Genomic DNA, 23,807 nt, shown 5'->3' with positions numbered 1-23,807 from the left:
TACATATTTTAAAAATAGAAAAATGCTTCAAAACAGAATGCAGGAATACCTAATCAGATTTCATCCAAATCCGTCTAAAAAAACTATCAAAGTTACCCCAGTTTAACGGTGCTGGTTTTTTCGAAATTAGTATGACATTGTATGAATTACTAACGGTTATTCCTATTACGGTTAACGGTACTCACCTCCCGTTGGCGATAGGGTGCTTCCTTGTTTCATCAGCGCACCGTAGACGAACCAAACGCAGTGAGGCAATGTGTACAGCACCTGTTCCTTGTCTTTGGTCATTTTGTACCGCACAATCAGCATTCCGTAGATGATTGGACCAACGGCCAGCAGCGATACCAGGATCAAAATCCACACGTCCCGATTGAAAGGAGCCAACAAGCCAGAGCCACTAGCGGATTCCATTGGGCGCACCATAATCATCATCCATTCGCCTTCGTCTAGACCGGCCGAGTAGAGAATGTACTGTCGGGCATCAGCAAGGATTGGCAGGAAAGCCACAGCAATATCCGCCTTCTCGGTGGCCAGCAGTTCGATGATGCTTCCTTCCATATCCTTGGTTGATCCGACGATGTTGTGCTCCGGCATGACCAGTGTGTAGTTGAATTTGAACTTTTCCATCAGGAACTCTAGTAGTTCAAAGGCCACACCGCGTCCGACCAGAGTACCATTCTGACGTTCGGTGTAACTCAGCGGCCAGTCCTGTTGAACGTGGGAAAGAGAGTTCGATGCAATTAGAGATGCAAATATTTTAATTATGGTAGTATTAAACACAATTTCATAAATATATTAAGTATTTTATAAGCTATTGCTATAAAAAGAAGAAAATCAACATCAGTAGTCAAAGTTTGAAAAAGAACGTAAACGATTTTGCTGTAATTTCAATTCAGAAATATAAACGAATTACTGTAGAAGCTGTAGAAATGCAAGATTGCTTAAGAAATTGCTTACTTTTCAATTTTAAAACAGATAAAAAAATCATTTATTTGATTATTTAAGCTTGACCTTCATATTCGGCTTAAATTCTGATGAAACTAAAAGAATCAGACGGATTTCATGATTAAGTTCAAACGGAGTTGACAGTGTAATTTCTCGAAAACATAAAGGAGTTTTAGGATAAATTTATAAAGAAAATTTAAACATTTCCTGCATGAATATTTCACCTATACTGAGGCATGTTTGGCGGATTTTTTTTACAATGGAGTATCATAGAAAATATCAATAATGAAAAAGTCAGCGTGCGCAATCCTACAACGATATATGTGGCCATTGGATCGGCTCAAATTATCGAAAAGTATGAAAATCGAATATCCTCTATCATCCTAACAATACGTCAAAATCAAAGTTGTATGGTTATACTGTTATATTCAGGCATTGCAGAATTCGCTCTCATTTGATTTTGAAGCACGATACGATCAAAGCAAGCGAAGAAAAACATCCCATCTGTTGCGGTTCGCGATCGGCAATGTATCGCAAGTTGTAACAAGTCTGATAAATAGGAGCAGCGAACGAGAATCTCAAAGAGAGAGTGATGATGAAATCCATTTTTCTCGATTATTTACCGTTGGGGATAGGTGTTTTACTTTACTGGCACGATGAACAGTCTCCGAACTTCCGATAGCAATAGTGTCCCCCAGGTTTCGAGCTTGTTTAGAGGGGTTTCATCATGCATTGCTATCCCCCGATCTTATCAAAGTTGTAGTAGTACACGATAAACAGTATCTCATAATGTGCTGCATATTATGATAGTTAAAGAGAGCGTACTGGAGAGATTCTCTCAATTTTCTCAGGATTCAATCCCTGGTAATATTACAATATTCGAGTAAACGAAGGTACGGTGCTGCCATCTGGGAAAAGTTTGCTCGATGCGTGAAGCGTCGAAAATTTTACCCGGCAAGGTATAGGAAGCGAAATTTCAAATGCTCATATAAAATTAACTACAATAGTTATTTAAAATCTTTTCAGTATATGTTGATATACTTTTGATGGGCTACATTATAGGCATATAATTTTTAGTTTTATATTTTTTCTCAATATGCTGCTGATTCTATAGTTGATCAATAGTCTAACCCCGTACACTTAACAGAATTTAATTAAAAAGTGTTTTGAATTTTTTAGAAGCATTTGAAAATTGACTTCCTATGCTTTGCCATGTAAAATAATCGGAGCTTCACGCATAGGGTCAACTGTGGTAATTACCTTCGTAGACGCGAATAGATCCAAAATGAACCAGCCTCGGGTTGCGAATCTCGTTAATAAAGATAATAATAACAATAATATAGGGTGTCCCAAAAAGTATGGGCACGACTTTGATAATGAAAATCATAGTACTTTTGCAAACAATCAAATATTTTTATATTTTTGTATTTTTCTATAGGCTATTTCAACCAGCATCTGTGATAAATTTGTTTGATTTAATAATCATTTACATTGAAAATTTTGATTTTAGAATAACAATTCTTATCTGATCAGCACAGACCCTACATTTTGTTTTTGTTGAAAAATAACTACTAAAATATGTTCTTATCAAAATCTTTCGCCGTGGTGAGTTTAAGTACATTGTACCAAGAATGTTTTACATGAATTTTTGTTTGAAATATTTTTTTGGCTTTGTTAAAGAACAATTGAAAAACAAATGGTAAAATTCGAAAAATGTCGCATGTTTCTCTCCACAACAACATCACGAAGTAATAAAAATAATACATTTCAGAATTACGAAAGGTTAATCCCTATTATCTTGGGTAGGCAACTTTAATTTTTGATTTGTGCATGTTTTTACGTAAATATAAGGATGTTTTTTGACCATTTTCAAATCTACCACGGCTGAAATCGGATTTTTAGTTCCAATACAAATTTTACATGCTTAAGTTATAAATTTCAATTTGAATAAGTGATAGTCCGATCAGTTATCATATCGTCGCTGAAAAATGTATTTTTGCAGTTTTTTACTATACGTACTTTCTGACATAGAAAAAATTATGTAAAACAAAGTCGCTCAAAAATAACGCGATTTGTGCTAGACTGACAAGAGATGCTTTAAATAAATGTGACGTAATCAACACAGTCATAATTAAATTATTCATAAAAAATCGCGGTCTTCTCTTGTTGGGCACAGTAATAAAATGTGTAAAAATTAGAATTTTATCTTCACTAGTGTTCTAATGTCAGTATGGGGGATTTTTTTAATTTCCGTACAAAGTGGGCCGAAGGGTCTCAGATTTTCATGAAACTTTTTCCACAGGCAGGGCTCAGCAATATATGAATAAAAAATATTGAGAAAAATTCAGGGTCACTTATTTTCCCGGAAAACTCAGTTGGACTTTTTTTGTTTTCCTTTTTGAAGTAAGTAGACTTTGAAAAATCATAACTCAAGAAAGAAGCATCGTAGAAACAAAGTTTTTTTTATGAAAATGAAAGCAAATTTTCTCTGACATAAAAAAAAAATATTAACTGGAAAAAGTTTTCCACAAAATTTTCCACCGTTGAGAAAATTCGTAAAGAAAAGCCGGAAAAACTATGCTCCAACTCGTGGAAAATTTTCAAAAAAATATTTTTGAGAAAATAATTTCATTAGCATTTCAGCAATCGCTGAAATTTTTGAAATGTACTTTTTTTCGTTTTTGAGTTATGGCCAATTTTGTTAAAAATGTGCAAATGTGCCATTTTGAGCCTTTTCTTTGAAAAATCATAACTCAAGAAAGAAGCATCGTAGAAATAAAGTTTTTTTTTATGAAAATGAAAGCAAATTTTCTCAGAAATAAAAAAAATATTAACTAGAAACAGTTTTCCACAAAATTTTCCACCGTTTAGAAAATTCGTAAAGAAAAGCCGGAAAAGCTAGGTTCCAATCAGTGGAAAACTTTCAAAAATTATATATTTGAGAAGGTAATTTCATAAGCTTTAATCGCTGAAATTTTTGAAGTGTACTTTTTTTTTCGTTTTTGAGTTATGGCCAATTTTGTGGAAAATGACCATATAAGCCTTTTCTTTGAAAACCCATATTTCAATCGAAGCATCGGAAAAACAAAGATTTTTTATCAAAGCAATTGCAAACATCTGAAAAAAGGTATGGGATTGGTTTTAATGGATTTAATGAAAATTACACCGCTAAGAAAAACTGAAAAAAATTGTTTCTGCCTCAATTTTTCATTACACTGAAAAGGGATTCTTTCTTTTCTATGGAACGAATAAGATTATTATTTTTTTTTAATTTTATTTATTCAATTATTCAGTATATAACTTACATTTTCATCTTAATACTATTTATTTTTTCAACCGGGAAGATTGTCTTTGGTTGCTAACACCACTAATTGGAGCATAGTTTTTCCAGCTTTTCTTTACGAATTTTTTCAACGGTGGATAATTTTGTGGAAATCTTTTTCCAGCTAATATTTTTTTTATTCCTGAGAAAATTTGCTTTCATTTTCATAAAAAAAAACTTTGTTTCTACGATGCTTCTTTCTTGAGTTATGATTTTTCAAAGTAAGTAGTGTCAGAGGAAAACATAAAAATCCAACTGAGTTTTCCGGGAAAATAAGCGACCCTGAATTTCTCTCAATTTTTGTTTATTCATATATTGATGAGCCCTGCCTGTGGAAAAAGTTTCATGAAAATCTGAGACCCTTCGGCCCACTTTGTACAGTCACATGTGGAAGTCGATATCGAAGGGACCATCGAGATATGGAGATAGCGAGATACGGAGGATATCGAGATATGGAGAGAGAAAATGTTTGCAGGATGAAAGAATCGAAGAAATCATCGACATAGGGAGCGATATCGAGATATAGAACATCGAGATGTGGAGAGTCGACTGTATTATTTTTTTTTTCATTGAAACAACATTGTTTTGTTCAATTTGTACCACCATTACAACCAAAATACTAGTTTTTATATTTTTTTTTTTTCAATTTAATGAATTCCGGGAATTTTTGGGGCAAACTTAGATCTTTGTCCCGAATCCCGAGACAAGTAAAATGGCCGGATAATGGACACTCTAGTTGGCGGTGATATGGATCATGGTTGCTAAGTATCCTTTGGTTAGTTTGTGTTACCGCATTTTAAGCCCAGTTAGACTTAATATGCACAGCAATATCATGTTCAAGATGTCATGATATGTTAACAAAGACGTAAAGTTAAATGTAATATAGGGTTGAATCATTGGCTTACTTTGATAAAGGAGGACATTTCATACCAAGAGGAGGACGGAATTAGTAGTTTACGGAACAAGTTGCAGAATGATGATTTTTACAGCACGAGTCGTAAATTTATCCTACTAGGCTTGCCGAGTGTTACAATTACGAAGAGTGCTGTAAAAATCAAGTTCTGCAACAAGTTACGTACAACATTTTTTGCAATTTCGTAGAAGACCGCTTGAGGGTATCAGGAATTATATCGGAATGCATTCACCATTAATTTACAATTTCTGAAAAATTGTTGTGTTATGATTCATTACGCAGCTCAAAACAGTTGCGTAATAAAAAAGCACTGCGTAATGGATCATTACAGCACTGGTTTCAGTGGCGTAATGACTATCTCCGCACTGCATACTTCAGTGTAGGAAAGTAGGCCGTTTCATGACAGATTAACGTGATGAAAAACAGCCTATTACGATGATAAATTGCAAAAAAAAAAATACACAAAACTTTTCAGCTGTCGAGATTGCAGTAAAATTTCCTGGAATTTAAAAATATCTAAGTGAGTACGGGATTACATTGGGCCAGAGCAAAATATGGAATATCTCATAAATATTGAGAATATTGATATAAAGTTTTAATTACTTAGCAGTGCGCATCGTACTTTCGTGCTGTACGTACAGAAATTCTTTCTGCTCTCAGAAATTTTGAACACTACCTAAAGCAATAAAACAACTTCTCAGTGCTAAAAAACAGTACTTTTCAGTGCTACAAGAACGGTACTTTTCAGTACTATTTTTTTCTATCTTCGATCTCTTTTCGAGTTTTGTTCGGACTCGTGCCTCCGATTTTTCGTTGGACCCGTTAGTGAAAGCTAGCGGTGGTAATCCTTCTTGGACACTGTCTTGGGAAAAATCCTCTTAGAAGGTCACATCTTCTTTCGTTTATTCACGAAACATGGTAGCAACCAGGCTATCAACATGTATGGGACAGAGGGCCTGATTAGCTTGTCAGATGGATCGGGCCCGGGACATCCAGTCTATTGTCAATCGCTGCAGTTCAAATAGGGCAAGTCCAAGGTGTGGTTGCAACAACAAACAAAAGGAAGGGTGAATCCATGAATTTAAATGAATAATGAAAGAAAAGACGTATCTCCGGAATACAGATTAATGCTGATAATTGCATCGAAATGAGCAATCAGTTCGATGCTTGGATGAATTTCCAATACCAAATCTACGCAGTTTTTAGACCAGGCTCTTCAATTCAAGTGAGGAAACAAAGAGTACTGCCAAACGTGGGCAATTGTTCCGAATTTGAAGGATTTAGGCAAGAGATCTTGAGCTTCATTAGAGGAATCAAGGTTTCCATCCAAATCGCACAGAGAAGAGACTGCCGCGTATGTACCGATGCACGAGTTCACTATTTGACGTTTGAGCGGTGCCGAGTTATTTACGCGACTATGGCAACGAGTGAATTCGGCACCGCTCAAACGTCAAATTAGTGAACTCGTGCATTGGTCCATGGACCAATGCATGAGTTCACTAATTTGACGATTGAGCGGTGCCGAATTCACTGGTTGCCATGGTCCCATAAATAACACGGCACCGCTAAAACGTCACATCGAGAACCCGTGCATTGATCCATTGCCGGAATCTCTTGAAGATCGCGAACTTCTTCTTAAAACTCTTGAAGAGAAGAAGCAAATTTTTTACTTGTGATAACAAAACTGAACGTTTGTTCAAAGCAGTCTTCCCAAACGAACACCGAACACGTTGGTTCTGGCGGTTTCGGTACTCTCCTTGTACTCTGTTTTCGTGTGCAAACCGAAACGCTCGAAACTGAACCTAAACCCAAACAAGTGTAAAGTGAACATCGGTGCAAACGCCGGTTCGAAAACCGGTCCATTTGTACCTCGATTGCAACCGTGGTTCAAATTTTGGTGCTAATCTTCCCACAGGACTGAAACGGCTGCCATCCACGAACAAGTGGAGTGAAGCCAAAAATTTGGTGCTGGAGAAGGTGCTGATTTGCAGAGCTGCCAGATGATTTGATAGAAAACCTGTATCTACCAGGTTAGAAAATCTGTGTCCCATACAAAAAAATCTGTGTCCATGCAAAAATTGTCGAAAGAAAATCTGTGTTCCATACAAATTGAATCTGTGTCAGAATAAAAAAATCTGTGTAATACAGGAAAATCTGCATATGTGGCAGCCCTGCTGATTTGACAGCTCGTCCAAAAATACCGTTTTAGGCACGAGACACACTCGTTTTCGAATGCGACATTCATATTTTATCTACCAATCTGGTATTTAGGGTGTATTATTTTATCCAGTTTTTCTGTAATTTCTAGATAATTTAGCCACATTTTATTAGGCCCAACGATAAACGATTATCAATAGTATAGTGTTTTTCTCATACGACATTTGTCGCTTCCGCGCGGGGTTTGATGAGGGCAAAGCCTAAATATGTTTACTCCAGCACTAGCGCCACACACACGGGAAAAAATTCTGTAGTAAAAATAACTATTATAGCTGACTACGCCCATTCTTAAAACTACCATGGAAATTCAGACCAATTTACTATGTTTACGGTACACCCCACCGCATTACTGGTACATTTGACAGAAATAATTTACAACAATCTGATTCCAACTACAGACATGGTAAAATCAAGCGCATTTCTGGTCTGCTTAAAATTGCCGGTGCGAGCGCTTAAGTTAACCCCCTAAAATGGTAGTTTTTACCGTACAATTTTTTTGCGTGCAGATTGTGGTACACGGAGACGGAATTCAACTCAATTTTGGGTTGTTTCAACGCAATTCCGTAGTTGAGCCCAATAACTCAATTTTGGCTAAATTTCCAAGGTCCCCACTAGGTAGTTTGGCTTTAATTCCATTAGAAAAATATTCTCAATTTTGGGTTGATTTAACGCAAAATTGAGTTCTTTCGACCCAAACATAAGAAAAGTTGCATTTACCCAAATTTGGCTTATTGGGCCAAAGTACCCCTATTGGGTAGATGCAGCTCTCTCTATTTTTGACAACATTCGTGTGGGAGAAAGAGAAAACCGAGAGATTTTGGGTTGAAACTATAATCGATATACTTAATTTTGGGTAAAGTAAACTCAAAAATTAGGTAAAAATATTTCTCCGTGTAGGCTTCAAGAACTAGCGCTTTCTTCAGGGGGTTGAATCTTCCGAGGTTCAGAACGATGACACAAACGGAGAGACAGAAAATTGTTAATATCCACGCTTATCAATTTCTACTTATCGTGTCTTGTTGTTTGATTAAGTAAAATCCTTGTTTTTTTTCATAAAGTTACCTCTGAATGTTATTCAAAGTATTGATCTCAATTGATCTGCTTATATGAAACATTTATTCAAGCCTCAAAGGTCTGGCGATTTGAACCAAGAAGTTCCATATATGATCGTAGAAATTTATCCGCGTGGATTTTAATCGTTCTCTGTCTGCCTGCTTTGTGCCAATCCAAGTTTGAACCGAAGCACACATGTACCGGGTTCGGTTTGATACACTGGTACAGAGACGAAGCGCGTTTGTGGTTCAACACAAGTTGCAAGGTTCAAACCAAAGTTGCACATCGGTTCGGTTCATGGGAAGACTGGTTCAAAGTCGTCTTTAAAGGTCTCTCAAGTGACTATGGACCAATGCACGACCTCACTCGTTGACGTTTGAGAGGTGCCGTGTTATTTATGTGACCATGGGAACCAGTGAATTTGGCACCGCTCAAACGTCAAATTAATGAACTCGTGCATCGGTTCATGGACCGATGCATGAGTTCACTAATCTGACGTTTGAGCGGTGCCAAACTCACTCGTTGCTCACGTATGAACTCATGTACTAGTCCATATGTCACCTGAAGAGAGCTAATGGACAAATGACCCTCGGGTTAAAGTCCCCCTTATCAAACAACCTGAAGAGATCGAAAATGGACCTATGCGCGAGTTCACTATTTGACGTTTAAGCGGTGCCGTGTTATTTATGGGACCATGGCAACCAGTGGATTCGGCACCGCTCAAACGTCAAATTAGTGAATTCGTGCATCGGTCCATGGAATAAATGGTTTCCTTGGATTTTTTCCAAACTGGCATTTTTCGGAAAGGGCTTTTTCAATAATGTTATTTAGTTAACTTCAACAACAGTGCTAAATAATATTAAAGCTTTAGATAAAGCAAGCCATATGTTCGATGTCCGTATAGCATGGGAACAATTCCAGAAATCTGGAGGAAATTTTCAGAACCCCGTCGGTACCAAAAGTGGGGTTATGGAACAAAACATTGCCACATGGATGCTAAATGCATGATTTTCAGAGGTTCTTCTCACGCTAAGGACGTCTGTCCTATGAAGGAATATACCAAAAAGTTTGTATGCGTAAATTGCGGGGGCAACCACAAGTCTAACTTGTTGGATTACCCTTCTCACCAACGAATCGCTGACGCTCGTACCAGGCGGATGAACGGTAACATTTTTCGTTCCCGGAATATCGCATGCAGAATTTCCAATAATGTTCATTTTTCAGTTCACGATCCCTTGCTTAAGAATCATACCCATCAGGTAAATTATAATCATGCTCATTCACAAGTCAATTGTCTACCATCGGGTAGCCGTTCGAACCTTTTAATTTCGAATGGATTTACCCAAAGAAACTCGCATGCTCATATTGTAGCAGGTAGTCTTAACTATTAACAGTGTATGACCCAACTGATTCCCCTTCATTCTATTTACCTTGGCATAATCGCCCTTCTGGCAACCCTGTAACTGTTTTTGATGATGAATAAATATCACTACTAGTTGAACTTCCAAAGCAGAAAGGTATTTCTCTTGCACGCTGCTGAGAAAGCCCTCGGGTGTGTTATTTCCTCTGAGTGTTCTTCCTCGTGCCGCTCTTCATTAACTCCCCTTCAAATTATCTTCCAAGCCCTGCCGCTGCAGGCAACTCCTATTCCGTCTCTTCATTGAAAAATAATCCCTACAAAAAATCATCATAAAATGCACCTTAGAGTGGTTCAAAAAATCGTTTTTGCTCCACACCGCTTATTCGATTCTAGATCAAATTCTGAGTGTCCTCTCAAAGTTGGAGCTCATTTGGATGGAAACTGAGACTGCACAAGCCCTTTAAAGTTTATATGGGAATTACTATGGGAAAAGCAACCAATTCATTCAATCGGTCATAGTGTTTGCCCATGTGCTCTTGGGGATTAGAGCTACGTTGATACTGCGAGATACATTTATCAGCTACAACTTTGCCGAAGACCGTTTTCAAATCGGACGCATCAGTAATTAGTTATTGATTTTCATCCAGTCACAAATTCTTAAGCAGTGCTCATTTACAGTCAGTTACATAAGTTAGTAACCAAATGCTGTTTTTCCATACAAAATGCTCAAGTTTGAGGTGCTGTATCTCAGCTTCTGGTAGTCCGAATTGGCTGAAATTTGGATGACGAACTACTTGAAGTTTTTCCTGTAAAGGAATTATTACATTGCAGCCATTTTTCATAGAGTTTCAGAGGGTTGTTCAAAGACAAAAGTAAGTAACCGAGAGACTTTTTTATTTAATTCGAAAACGGTAAGTTGAGGCTTGTTGGTCTGTTCCACAAAGTTGTTCAATTTCAGAAGTCACACAAATTTGCAGAACACACCAACTTCCCAAGACTTACCGTTTTCGAATTAAATTAAAAAGTCTCTCGGTTACTTACTTTTGTCTTTGAACAATCCTCTGAAACTCTATGGAAAATGGCTGCAATGTAATAATTCCTTTACAGGTTGAACTTCAAGTTATTTGTAGTTCGTCATCCAAATTTCAGCCAATTCGGACTACCAGAAGCTGAGATACGGCACCCCAAACTTGAGCATTTTGTATGGAAAAACAGTATTTGGTCACTAACTTATGTCACTGACTGTAACTTCTGAACAGGCAGCATTGCCGCACCTGGCGCGAAAGATACACGCAAACAAATTTTGTTGTATAATCTACCGAATCCATGGTAGAATTGAGAACTGCACCAACGATTTTCAACCGACTACAAAAATCTGTTAAGTTTACTATAATCTGGTAAAAATCACTGAGTCGTGTAGTAAATGTGACTATGTCCATAGTAGCCGCGACTACAAAGCATTGTATTTCAATCCGTGACACCCACCGTACAACACAGTATGGTGAAAAGTACAATGCCAAACTTGTCAAATCTAGAATGTTTCAAGTCATAAATACTACAACTCTGGTTAAATAAACAGAATATATTTTCTTGTTGACTATGTTATGGTAGAGTTAACAGATTAATGTAGTCGTTGGTGCAGTTCTTAATTTTACCATGGATTCAGTTGTTTCTACAATAAAATTCATTTCAGTGTAGCACGCACAAACCATGGCTACTATGTGTTACTGCTTATATCCAGTGATGCCTGCAGAACAGCCCATTAATTATAGCCAAAGTTTTTCAACTCATTCAGAAATCAATAACTAATTACTGGGGCGTCCGATTTAAAAACGGTCTTCGGCAAAGTTGTAGCTGATTATTGTACCTCACAGTATCAACATAGTTCTAATCCCCAAGAGCATATGGACAAACACTATGACCAATTGAATGAATTGCTTACTTTTCTCATAGCATTTCCCGTATAAATTTTAAAGGGCTTGTGCAGTCTCAGTTTCCATCCAAATGAGCTCAAATTTTGGGAGGACACTCAGAATTTGATCTAGCATCGAATGAGCGGTGTGTAGCAAAACAATTTTTTGAACCACTCTAATGCACCTACTTCTAATGAAATGTCTTCCTCTTTTAAACCGGTTTTAAACTGAACAATTGAATCAAATGATTGATTGAAACCACCACAATGACTGAAGCAGTTCAAGTTGGTGTAAAATTAACTAATAAATTGTTATCGTTTCTCCAATGGATCCAAATATTTTTTTTTAAATATTTTCAATTGGAATGCTTGTTCTGTGAATAGTAAAGAGGACTAGCTGCTCTGTAATTTTCTAACAGCTAATAACATACACATAGTAGTAATTACTGAAACCTATTTGAAACCTCGATCTAAACTCAAAAGAGATCCAAACTGTTTTGTTTATCGTTATGATCGACTTGATGGGGCATGTGGGGGAGTTGCAATCATCATTCATAGGCGTATGAAACATCAACTGTTTTCGTCATTTTAAACTTAAGTTTTTGAAAATTTAGGTGTTTCTGTTGTTTGTTGTTTGTTTGTTTTATTTTCGACACTTTACACTTGAGAAGTGCATTCGTGTCGTATTTTAAATTCAATTATAATATCATAATATTCTATACTACAATTTCGTATTTTTCTTCTTGGATCTAGTATAATGAACTTTCCATTCCACATCATCTATATTGCCATTCAGCGCGCACGATCGTTTTGGTTCATTCTCTTCCTTCGACCCACTCGATGTTCCAGTTGACAACCGCCTCTTGCCGCATTCTAGGTCTATCTCCGCTTCATTTGCAGTGCGGTGCACGTCTGCTTTTTTATTGTTGCTCTCTGCCGTGTCGTCATCTGACTCCGATCCACTAGTGTCGCTTTGGTCCGGTAGTGGATCAACAATGCCGCATTGGTTATCTTCATTTCTACTTTGCTGTTTCTCGGCGCTTCGTGGTGTGGGGAGTTGTTTCTGTTTGTCGTTGAGAGATGACTGTTCGCATGCCTTCGGATGAGTGACAAGTGTGGTTTGATTGTCGATCACAATATGAGACGGTACCGGTTTCTCTAGCTTAATTTTTACCACTCGTACGCCGTTCGGTACTCCTGGGAAAAACTTCTTCCATACTTCGTTGTGGATGGACAACACTCTGCCGTACTGTTGCATATGGTCCATTATGACAGTATTGGACATTTGCGGTGGAAGATCGTGGATCCTCAAAGTTGTAGTTGGTCCATCTACATACACTGGAATATGGTAATTAATACCTTCATGATTGAACCAGTGCCGCAGATAGTGTTGCTTTTGTAGTCGTGGTGCGATGCCTGGGTCGTTCATTTCCATGTAAACGCAGCTCTTCAGGTTGTGGATCTGGATGTTCTTCACATCGGCCATGTCGATTTTGAGGATGTCTTTGATGAATTCCTCCACTTGGGACATTCCTGGCCGTCTTGGCAGGACACTGAAGTCGACGACAAGAGTGTTTCTCCTGTAGGAAGACATTTTGCATAAACTACAAAACTCTTCCGCAGCAGGTGTCACGGGTGATTCAATTAACGATTGGTAAGAGCTACGTACGAAAAGGCTCTGTCGGGCACGGAGAACGGTTGTCAACTGAGGTGTTTCTGTTGAAACACAGCTTGGTAAATAGGCTTTCATAGCTGCTTTTCAATGCTCTGGGCAGCAAGTTAATTTGCTACAAACTAACTGACTTGCGAAAATTGACTCGCAATAAGTCTAAATTTTTTTCATTGGTGACTTGAATGCCAAATCTCAAAGTAATTGCAACGGCAGAATTTTATTTGATCTGTGCTCTTCAGGATATTTCTCAATTCAATACCTTGGATAGCCTTACCTTTTTTCCTCTTCTAGAAACCTTTCTACGATTGATTTGTTCTTATCCGATTCTAGTCACCTTTGAAGCCAACTTATTACTCATGCTGATTTTGATTCTGATCATGTTCCTGTTACATATCAAATAAAAAAAAAATTGTGGGCTTCGTGGCCGTGCGGTTAGTGTTACCAAGCATTTAGCCGCATCAAGTCAAGAAGTGTGGGTTCAATTCCCACTGCAGTCCGGAAAACTTTTCGTCAGGAAAGTATTTCGACTGTGCCACTGGGCGTTGCATGCTAGTCCGTTGTCTAGTGTGGTGCTTCCTTCAAAGGACATACCCGTCCACTGGAAGCATTAACGTGTCCGTGTCTTTTAAAATATTTTTTGAAGCGAATCTCAATCCTTTTAGCTCCACTTTAAATTGTTTACGACCCGAATGAAATACATATGAAACATACATCAATAGTTATCTTGATATTATCATTTCTTCGCTAACAAAACTTGATATTGACAATGCTTTCGAAACTTTCACAAATTCCATTATTGAAGCAAGGGGAATTGCAGTACCTAAATATGAAGTAAAATTTTAATCCGTATACGATGATCTTTAACTCTTGATCCCTTTTAAAAACGTGATGTAAAATTATATGGCTGGATCTGCAGAAAAAATATTTAAAAACGTTTTTCCCAATTCAGAAACAAAACATATTTAAAAAAAATTCTTAATCGGCTTTAAGCCATTTTGTAAATTATCTAATATTTTATAAAAGTCCTTAGAAGCCAATTCCGATATTGAAAGCCGAAAACACATTATTAATAACTAATTGCGAAAAAGCTCAAAAACTTGCTTTCCATTTTTAAAACGCGTACAATTTTAATTTAGGACGCACTTGTCCAATTGAAAATCAAGTTACTCAGGATTTCAAAAGCATACTCGATCAAGAGAACGTTTTTGAAAATTCCTAGCGGGCTGATTTGGATGAAATGAGAACTACATATTAATAAAAATCAAAAATATAAAGGCCTTCGGCGATGATGGGATTTGGTCATCCTCATCAAGAAACTTCCAGATAGTAGCTTATCATTATTGGTTGATAATTCCAACAAATGTTTTTCTGACAAATGAAAAAATGCCAAGGTTGCAACAATTTTAAAACCGGACAAATATCCTGCAAAAGCTTCTAGCTATAGTCCAATCAGATTGCTTTCCTCCGTCCAGTAAACTTTTTGCAAAAGGTAATTCTGAACAGAAAGATGGTCCAAATAAATGAAAATTCATTTTTTTTTTTTCAATGAACAGTTCGTATTCCGACATGGATATTCCACCACTCATCAATTTTTACGTATAACAAATATGATTCGTTCCAACAAATCAGAAGGCTAGTGGTCTTGCTCTTGGAACATGGAAAATGCATTCGACAGTGTTTGGCATCAAGGCTTGATTGTAAAATAAAAAAAATATAACAATCTTACACACCTCCAGTGTGGTCACCTTGAGCATCCGTCCCTTCAGCTCGTTAGCCAACTGTTCCATGAAGGCGTCCTTGACATCCTGGCTGTTCTTTTCTTCGCTCTGGTAGAATCCGGCACTGATGGGATCTTTCGATCGTGGTCGGTTGAACCGTTCCGGCTGGACGACCGGCACGTCCGCTTCCACAACCGTTGCCAGCAGATTGAAACATAGTAAGGCAAAAAGCAGCCGAAAGGGCCACCGGAAACAGATAGATTTCTTTACACTAACAACTTTGCCCTTCGATTTCGATTCACTGGCACTCATGGTTGAGAACAATGGCACTTGAGTGGGACATTTTTTGTATTCTCCAGAAAATTTGTACTCCAGGTTGAAATCCTTAAGTTTCAGAATCGTGTTTGAATCACTATTTTTTTTTTTGAAATGAGTAGGAAACAAGTTTGGCGGTTCGGCGGAAATGAAAGAAACGGAAACTAAAAATTTCGACAACTAAATTTGTACGAGGCACCGCGCGCAACTAAAAGCAGGGTTCGTGTCCTGTTTGCGTGATGTGCTTCTTTGCTTTCCGGTTCGCGTCCGTATCAATCAAAGGTCCACAAGGAACTGATGGGTGGCGTTGATGTGCTGGCCAAATGCCCAACGGAAGTCAAATGGACTTCGATGAATCATCACATTTTATGACTGTCGTATATGTATGATTGTGTATGGCAGATATTGGAATTAATACATTTTTTTTTTGCTTTACGATGGACCTTGATACTTTTTACCTACTGTACAGTGAGCTTTGATTGATGCGTAGCTTTGCACCACAACATTGGACCACTGAAATCACGGTATATATTTATCCAACATTATTTGTATAATGTACTGGAGGGTGGTCCCTAGCAGTGGGGTTCTACGTCACTACCGGGAATGCAAGTAACACTTACTGGAAAACAAAGACCATATACCGGAAACTTATTACTCTGCAATGTTGAGTAAACCCTTCTCTTTTGAATAATGCGAAACAGCCACCAAAAATAAGAGAGATTTTTAACCTTTTTGGGCAAAGTCACTCTAGACAGAGTTGATCATTGAAAAAAAAATCGTAGAATATCTGAAACTGTTTTTAAAAGTGCGACTAAAGTACTTCTTAGTTGAATTCTTGAATCATAAAAAAAACCTGAAAGAATTCCTAAGAAGTTTTCTGGTAAACATGCATGTTACATTTGAGGGAGGTTTAAAGGAGCGATAAAAGCATAAAATTATGAAAAAAAAAATGAAAAACATAGTAGTAACTTCTCAAACCATTTCGTGACATACAAAAACCACTCTATTTTTATGTCTATATACAGATAGAAAGATAGACAGATAGAAAGATAGACAGATAGATAGATAGACCCGAATTCATTTCGAAATTATGTATAGCTGACCCTTGTAAATTTTTATGTTAAAAAAAACAGTATCATACACAAGTAAAAAATTTCATTCAAAAACGGTAATAAAAGTTTCAACACTTGAACTTTTGCCCGAACTTACTGTATTTCTTTTTCAATCGCATTCATCGGAAAAATTGCACATATGTGGTCATTCTCCGAATGCACTTCCAGCTATCATTGACTTTGTATAATAATAAAAAAATAATTTCCAATATTATCCCTGACCTAATGGAGAGGTAGTGAGAGTGTGATCAACGGTCAACCCCCGCCGGTTGGGTTGCGTGCAGATAATGAAGTTACATACCGACGTGTACCTCCTAGTCAGTCCTGGGTGGCGCACAGGATCAACGGCAATAGGTGTCCCCGTGGATGGCATAAATGAACCATTGAATTATGAAATGATGACACAGAGCCATTTTGTCCTGCAAATATCAACATTTGATGGTGGACTGATTGCGGTAGGTTTTGTAGCACATGCATATAGGAAATTATGTGAGTGTATCAGATTGATAGCAGTGAAATAAAATTGAGAATGGAAAGGAAAATAAGAAACAAAAAAATGCATGGACTAAAAATATGCACATATTAGCTAAGAATGAACATAATCGTTGACAGATACGCGTATTTCGACTTTAACTGTAAGGCCGTGCACTAGACTCGACTGCATGGTATAGTACTGAATTTTGGTTTTTGTCATTTATGTCGTTGGCTATTTGTACTGCATGTCATAACATTCTTCTTCCCATCGACATTACGTCTCAAGGAAACTAGAGCATGCTTCACTTTTTAGTATTCTATGAGCACGCTCACAGATATTAAATAAGAGCTTTTTATAGCCAAAATTGTCATTTCTGTATTTGTATTTTAGGTGAGTGGTACGATATCCCGAGAAGTCGAGGAAGTTTCCATTACAAAAAATCCTTTGGTAATCGAACCCAGACACCTTCAGTTGGGTTTTTTGATGTCGTAATAGTGTGCTGGCGATTTTGAGAAACTGAATATTTTAAAAACTTCAAAATGAAATGGGATTAGGAAACCAGGAGGCTAAGAAGAGATATTAAGATTCTTAGTGCCTACCAAGGACGTAGTTAAGTTTTATATCCCTTTCGGGATGAAGCAGCACAATTGTGCTGGACATGATTTTTTGAAACGGATCGCTCTGGGCCGGTTTCAAATATACTTTTTTCTCTTCAATAATCCAAAGTCAATGAGCTACATTACAACCCCCTCCATTACAGTCACCTTTTGCTTACTCAATATTCGGTGTCTCGATATCGAGTTGGAGAACCATAGTAAAAGTTCGTTTTCATGGCTACCTCGATGGTCCCTTGGATTGCAATTGCACTGGTTTTGTGTTCTACCTCCCTAACTCGATGATCCCTTCAATATCGAGTTAAGCAGAGTTGAATGTAGTAGAATCAGAAAGTATCACAAAATAAAATCCTCTAAAACTCACTGGACTATTTTCTTATTCTCAAATAATTGCCTGGTTGAATCCAGAAATAACATTGAGAAATTATTGAAGATATTGCTGGATTTACTCCTGAATAAACTAATGAAACACCTTTTTTCACCAACTTTGTTATAATCCTTAGGCAAACTATGGGGCTCTGCACAAAAATTCTGCTCTCTCTTTCACTCTGCCAGAAAATTTGTAAAGTCAAAATGAAATACAAAATCAAAACAATGCAGAGTCCCATAGGACATTTTTTTTTGAACAATCGCTGATAGAGTCACGCAGAATTCCATAGGAAGCAATCAACTTGTGTTGAATCTTGATTGACAAAATTAGATTATTTTCAAAAATATCCATGTTTGTTTTTATTTGGAACTGTTTATTAGATAACAAATTGCTGATTGGATAAAAATCATATAAGACTTGTAATTAGATCCAAGTTTTTTTTTTATTTCCAAGGATCTGAATAACTTGTTTTCTCAGATAATATTAGAAGTATTTTCAATGTAAAAAACATGCGACAATTCAACTGTTTTTTGTTAACTTTCTGTGATGTTTCTGACGTTATGTGCGATCAAACGTTCAAAATTAATTTTTATTACGTTTAGATTTTTGAACTTTATCTCTAAATGAGAAGGAAAAGTTTTCTTGCATGTTTTTTTTACGTTCTGCTCATCTAGACTGCCGTGAATTGCAAGTCAGTCCCATCTGCATTTTAGTCAAAAATGAGTTAAGTTCAGTTTTCAACAAATCTTCCATGAGACAACATAATTTGTTCGGAAAAAATAGAAAAAAAAGTCGGGTTGTTCCATAATGAAATGTAACCGCACCTTGTAACACATAAATCATCGTGTTATGATCATTTCTATGTTTTTCTCGGGAAGATATCGGAGTGAAAAGCAAACTCTGAAAGTTTCATTCAGATTAAAACATGTTCCAAACTTTTGAATATTCGTATGGAAAACGAATTTTAAAACTTCACAATCCATTTTCACAATGCTTGCTTTTTACAGATGGGACTGACTTTCGAATCACGGCAGTAAAATACAAATTAAAAGTATATCGTGTGGTGCATAGAAAAGCGTTAACAATGTCCCCACATATGTCTAATGACATCGAGTAGAACGTTGTTCAACTTTACAATTCGGAATTTATTTCAGCCTAATAATTTGGAACTTATTACTGAATTATACCCCGTTCAAACACGGGTTGGTTTTTTAATGGTAAAAAACTCGTTGCTCTAATCAGGTTTTCCTGCTTTTTTTCCAACATCTCAGAGAATTGAATTCTCTCTAAAATTCTCAGTTCCTTACTTCGAATTTGTCTTGATACTTACTTAAGCTTACATTCAGTATCCAGAAACTGTGATCCTAAATTGGAACGCTCTACTCAGAAAACTGCTGAAATATAGCCTGGATTTTTTTGAGTGCATGAAATTATACTTACCTAATTTTATTAAGTGATTGCCGGATATCGACAGCATCGTCAGAAACTTTAAAGCTTGGTTGGTACCTCCTGGAAATACATCTAATGATACTGACAATAGGTTCTTATTCTAGCAGCTGATCTAGAGAAACGATAACAATCTGAAGTGGGAAACAATCGCATGTGACCAGATCATGTACCACAATGGATTTGAAACAAAGCAAACCCCTACAAAAGAGGACCCGAAAGTTTACCTCTATTCCATAGAAAAAGATCAGAGGAGAGGATTCCAACATTAGGCTGTATCACAAAAGGCTGAAAGCTCATCAGGGTGAAACTGATAATATTTTACAATAGGATCAATAAGAAAAGGCTGAGAATATACACTCCCGTGCAAAAGTTTGGGGTCATCCCTTATGAACCATACAAAAGTATTTTGTCAATAGCTCTGTGATTACACGTCTAATTGAATCTCTCTATACTGCCGTGAATCGCAAGTCAGTCCCATCTGTAAAAAGTAGGCATTGAGAAAATGGGCTGTGAAGTTTTCAAACTCGTTTTCCATACGAATATTCAATAATTTCCAGAGGATTGGGACAGGTTCCAATCCTTCTGAAACTTTCACAACTTGTTTTTCACTACGATATCTTTCCGAGAAAAAAACATAAACATCATCAAAACAAGTTCCATTTTTGTGTTCCGTGGTGCGAAAGTCTGTAGTGGGACTGATATGCGATTACTTTTCATTATGGGACAATTTGACTTGCTGTTTTTTCCTAATTTTCCCGAACAAATCATATTATTTCATTAGTGCAGCTGAAAGAGCATTGGAAGAGATGTTGAAAACTGAACTCAACTCAATTTTGACGAAAATGCAGATGGGACTGACTTGCGATTCACGGCAGTATAAAGCATTCAAAAAGCGATGATTCTATTTGGGGTCATGCACAAATTACGTCACGCTCCAAGGGGGTCAAGCCAAGTGTGACAAGCATCACAAAATTTTCGAAGGACTCATACAAAAAACGTGACAAAGGGGGGGAGGGGGTCAAAAAGTCGAAATTTAGCTTGACATAATTTGTGTACCATCCCATTTAGAATCGGTAAATTGCTAAAATAAAAACTGCAATTTTGTTCCAAACGGACAAAAATCTAAAAAACAACAACGTCCGTTTCTTCATTTTGTCAGTTATGATATACGGACGCTCTTGGATTTCTTGATTTGTTGATCAATTTAAAGAAATCTGCTATCTCAGTTTTGACAAATGATCGATCCTTATTGTAGCCTTCGTTTTACTTCGTAGGTATTTTGTCATAAACATTTATTGATTTAGTTTACTGGTTACTTACACTTGTGACATTTTTCAAAACATATTCTGAATAATTAGAACCGTACGGGGCATGCAAATTATTTTAGATTTTCGTTAACACGTACGTCCCCAACCCCCCTTTCGACTAAAATTTTAAAATTCAAACTAATGGTTCTCTGCCGTTTTCCAACGGATTTTGAAGATTTTTTCATGGATCGATCACAAAATTCTTCTAGTTTTGAGAACTGTGGTCAACTTTCCGATAATGACCGTGATTCCGGACTATTTGAACATATTGGCCACCAGTATGGACATTCCGGGAACCTGGTGCCCTCAGGGAAGTGGACAATTTGCAATCATGTACGAAAGCTAGCTTGTGACGTATCAAGCTTCATGATTTTGCAAAATATGTACATTGGGAACCATTTCCAGCCTTTCTGGCCACATTGGCCACTGCTATGGACACTCTGGGAACCTGGTGCCCTCAGGGAAGTGGACAATTTGCAATCATGTACGAAACCTAGCTTGTGACGTATCAAACTTCATGATTTTGCAAAATATGTACATCTTTGTTATTTTTCGACCAATTTCAATTAATAATGATATATTGAAACGTTAATAGTTGGGTGCATAAAATTGGTATTTGATTTCACAGATTTCGTGTGTTTAATAAGTTCTAGAGAACCTTTTAGATGATGACTGAAATTGCTATTTCATTATTAACACATCGTAATAAAAGTTACATTTTTGCGTGTCTCAAGGATCAAACCATACATATGTCTGTAGTAGATTTGGGATTGCTGTATCTGACGCCGTGTTCCAGCACGTCACAATTTTTAGCTATAGGTCGCCAAAGTTGTATAAAACAATGTTTTCATTGATATTTACATGAAATTTAAGGAATAATTTATCCAAAATTTTTGTGGTCTAATCCACCATGCATGAAATATATAACTTTAACCTCCATTTCAGACATATTTTCGTGAAAATTTCATTATTAAATTTAGATTAAACCGATTTTTTCGACATGCTTGCAGTCTCCATATAAAATTCTTTGTTTCTCTAAAAAAATAACTTTTGAGCATGTTTATAAGTATTGTTATACACATGAAGTTTTAATTCTGTGGCAAATTAAGCAAAAAAATTGTTACACAAGCTGACAAAATTGCATGCACGTTGTCTGAAATGGTCAAATTTTGTATTTTCAACAGTCAATATCTCAAAAACTAGACGTGTTATGATATTTTTGAAAACTGCAATGAAAACAGCAACACTTTATTTAGTAAATAACGGTATTTTGGTGCTTGAGACAAAAAAGTGTTCCACAGTGTAATAAATAGTTTTCAGTTCCACCAACATTTCGCTAGTGATCTACGAAGAATAAAATAGTACGATACAATGCTGAGAAAATTAGTCATGTTTTTCTGCTTTTTTAAATGACATAAGTTTAAGAAAAATAAGTAAACAAAATCCAGAAAAATGTTGTCAAAACACATACAAAGTTGTATGTTTTTGAGTTTGCACGGGAGTGTCAGTTGCTGACAAGAAGTCATCGGATTTTTATTTTGAGCTGCACTCTGGAAAATTTTATAACTTGTGACCCAAGTAACCACTAGCCCGCTAATTCGCCTTTTTGGGCTTATAGGGCTGTTATACGGCTAATATAGGGTATGTCAGCTCTATTAAAGCCCTATATTAGTACGGAGGGCGAATCAAAGTGCTGTTCGGTTACTTGAGGATTTTTTTTTGCCAGTTTTATTATTTTCACCATTGATTTTTGTTGACCAAAACATCTGATATTTGGCAGTGAGATCTGATGGCTTTGCAAAGTATGTTTTTGTGAATTTTGAACTCAAAAACTCAAAAGAACACAGTTAAAAATAATGAAGATTACACGTCATGTAAACTTCATTCATGCGATGTAAACATGTCGTCATGTAAATTTAAGTCTGAAATCATGTAAGAATGTGTTATATGTCATTTAATCACACAGGATCCTGCTGGATTACATGACATATAATTGAAGTTTACATGACATATCATGTAAATATCCAAGATATTTCACGCTCCAATTATGTGCATTATATGTCTGAGAAATTTACACGTTTCGTTCGAACTGTGAAGAGAGCAAAGCTGTCGAACATACAACTTCTCACCTTTTAAGCTAAAATTTCATCAGTGGTTTTGCGTTCTTTGGAAGTTCTATTGAGCTATGGTGTTGTATTGATTTTTGATGTTTCCTTTTTTCGCAGATTTGTAGCTTTTCAGCTGAACTGCCGTAGTGAATATTTGCATTTTTTCTGTAAATAGCTAATAATTTAAACCCTGATTTTTTTTTTAATTTTGGCAGTTCTTTAGAGTCATGATGTAACATAACTAAAATTAAGGCTCAAGTTTCCATCATTCAATGATTGACAATTGATTGGCATCATAAATTGGAAGCCAGCTCTTTGTTCAAAATTGCATGAAAATGCTAACTGCTATGCATTTAGCGGGAGAAGAGCAGTGATAAATTGTCATGAAGAATACCGTTTTGTCTCAAATTCCGACCATGACTCATATTCCGAACATTCGATTTTTTATAGATTCGTCTAGAAAATGACTTAAATATGTTCACTGGATGATCAATTATTCTATAGTTATCTGCGCATAACATTGTGAACAAATATCAATTCTTACCTTTGAAAACGCCAATGTTCGTATTGCGTCATGTTCTCTGATTTTGAGCGTAAAATCCAAATTTGATTTATTTTGCAAATCGATGACGATTATTTTCCTCTTAAGGAGCATTCAAGTATTACTTAACGCATTTTTTTTAAATTTTAGATCCCCTTTCCCCAGAATTTTTGAATTTAGCACACATTTACTGTTTCTCATGCAAAATTGTTAATTTTGAAGGCCTGGAGCATGGCTTGTATTGATCCAATTGACTTGAAATTTGCACCGCAGTTCATACATAATAACCTGAATTTCATCCAGCAATAAATTCACAATATTTAACATACAAACTTTTTGGCTACCAGTCTCATATTTCTAAAAATGGTATACATTTAGTTTGAAATTTATTAAAAATTATATAT

General features: G+C 36.5%; 1 protein-coding gene across 1 annotated transcript in view; it reads right to left on the bottom strand.

Moving 5' to 3' along the window:
- The window catches only part of LOC5567895 (glutamate receptor ionotropic, kainate 2), a 37,212-nt gene extending 21,456 nt beyond the window's left edge, over positions 1 to 15,756 (bottom strand). Inside the window, exons 1-2 of the mRNA XM_001651882.2 lie at positions 15,125 to 15,756; positions 186 to 708 (exon numbers count right to left, since the gene is read on the bottom strand). Coding sequence (XP_001651932.2) covers positions 186 to 708; positions 15,125 to 15,424 — 823 coding nt within the window. The 5' untranslated portion in view covers positions 15,425 to 15,756. The remainder of the gene's footprint in view (positions 1 to 185; positions 709 to 15,124) is intronic.
- Positions 15,757 to 23,807: the final 8,051 nt, after the last annotated feature.

This window comes from Aedes aegypti, chromosome 3, assembly GCF_002204515.2.
Source record: "Aedes aegypti strain LVP_AGWG chromosome 3, AaegL5.0 Primary Assembly, whole genome shotgun sequence".
Lineage (NCBI taxonomy): Eukaryota > Metazoa > Arthropoda > Insecta > Diptera > Culicidae > Aedes > Aedes aegypti.
Note: the sequence above shows the minus strand (reverse complement) of the source record. Positions and strands in the feature narration are given on the sequence as shown.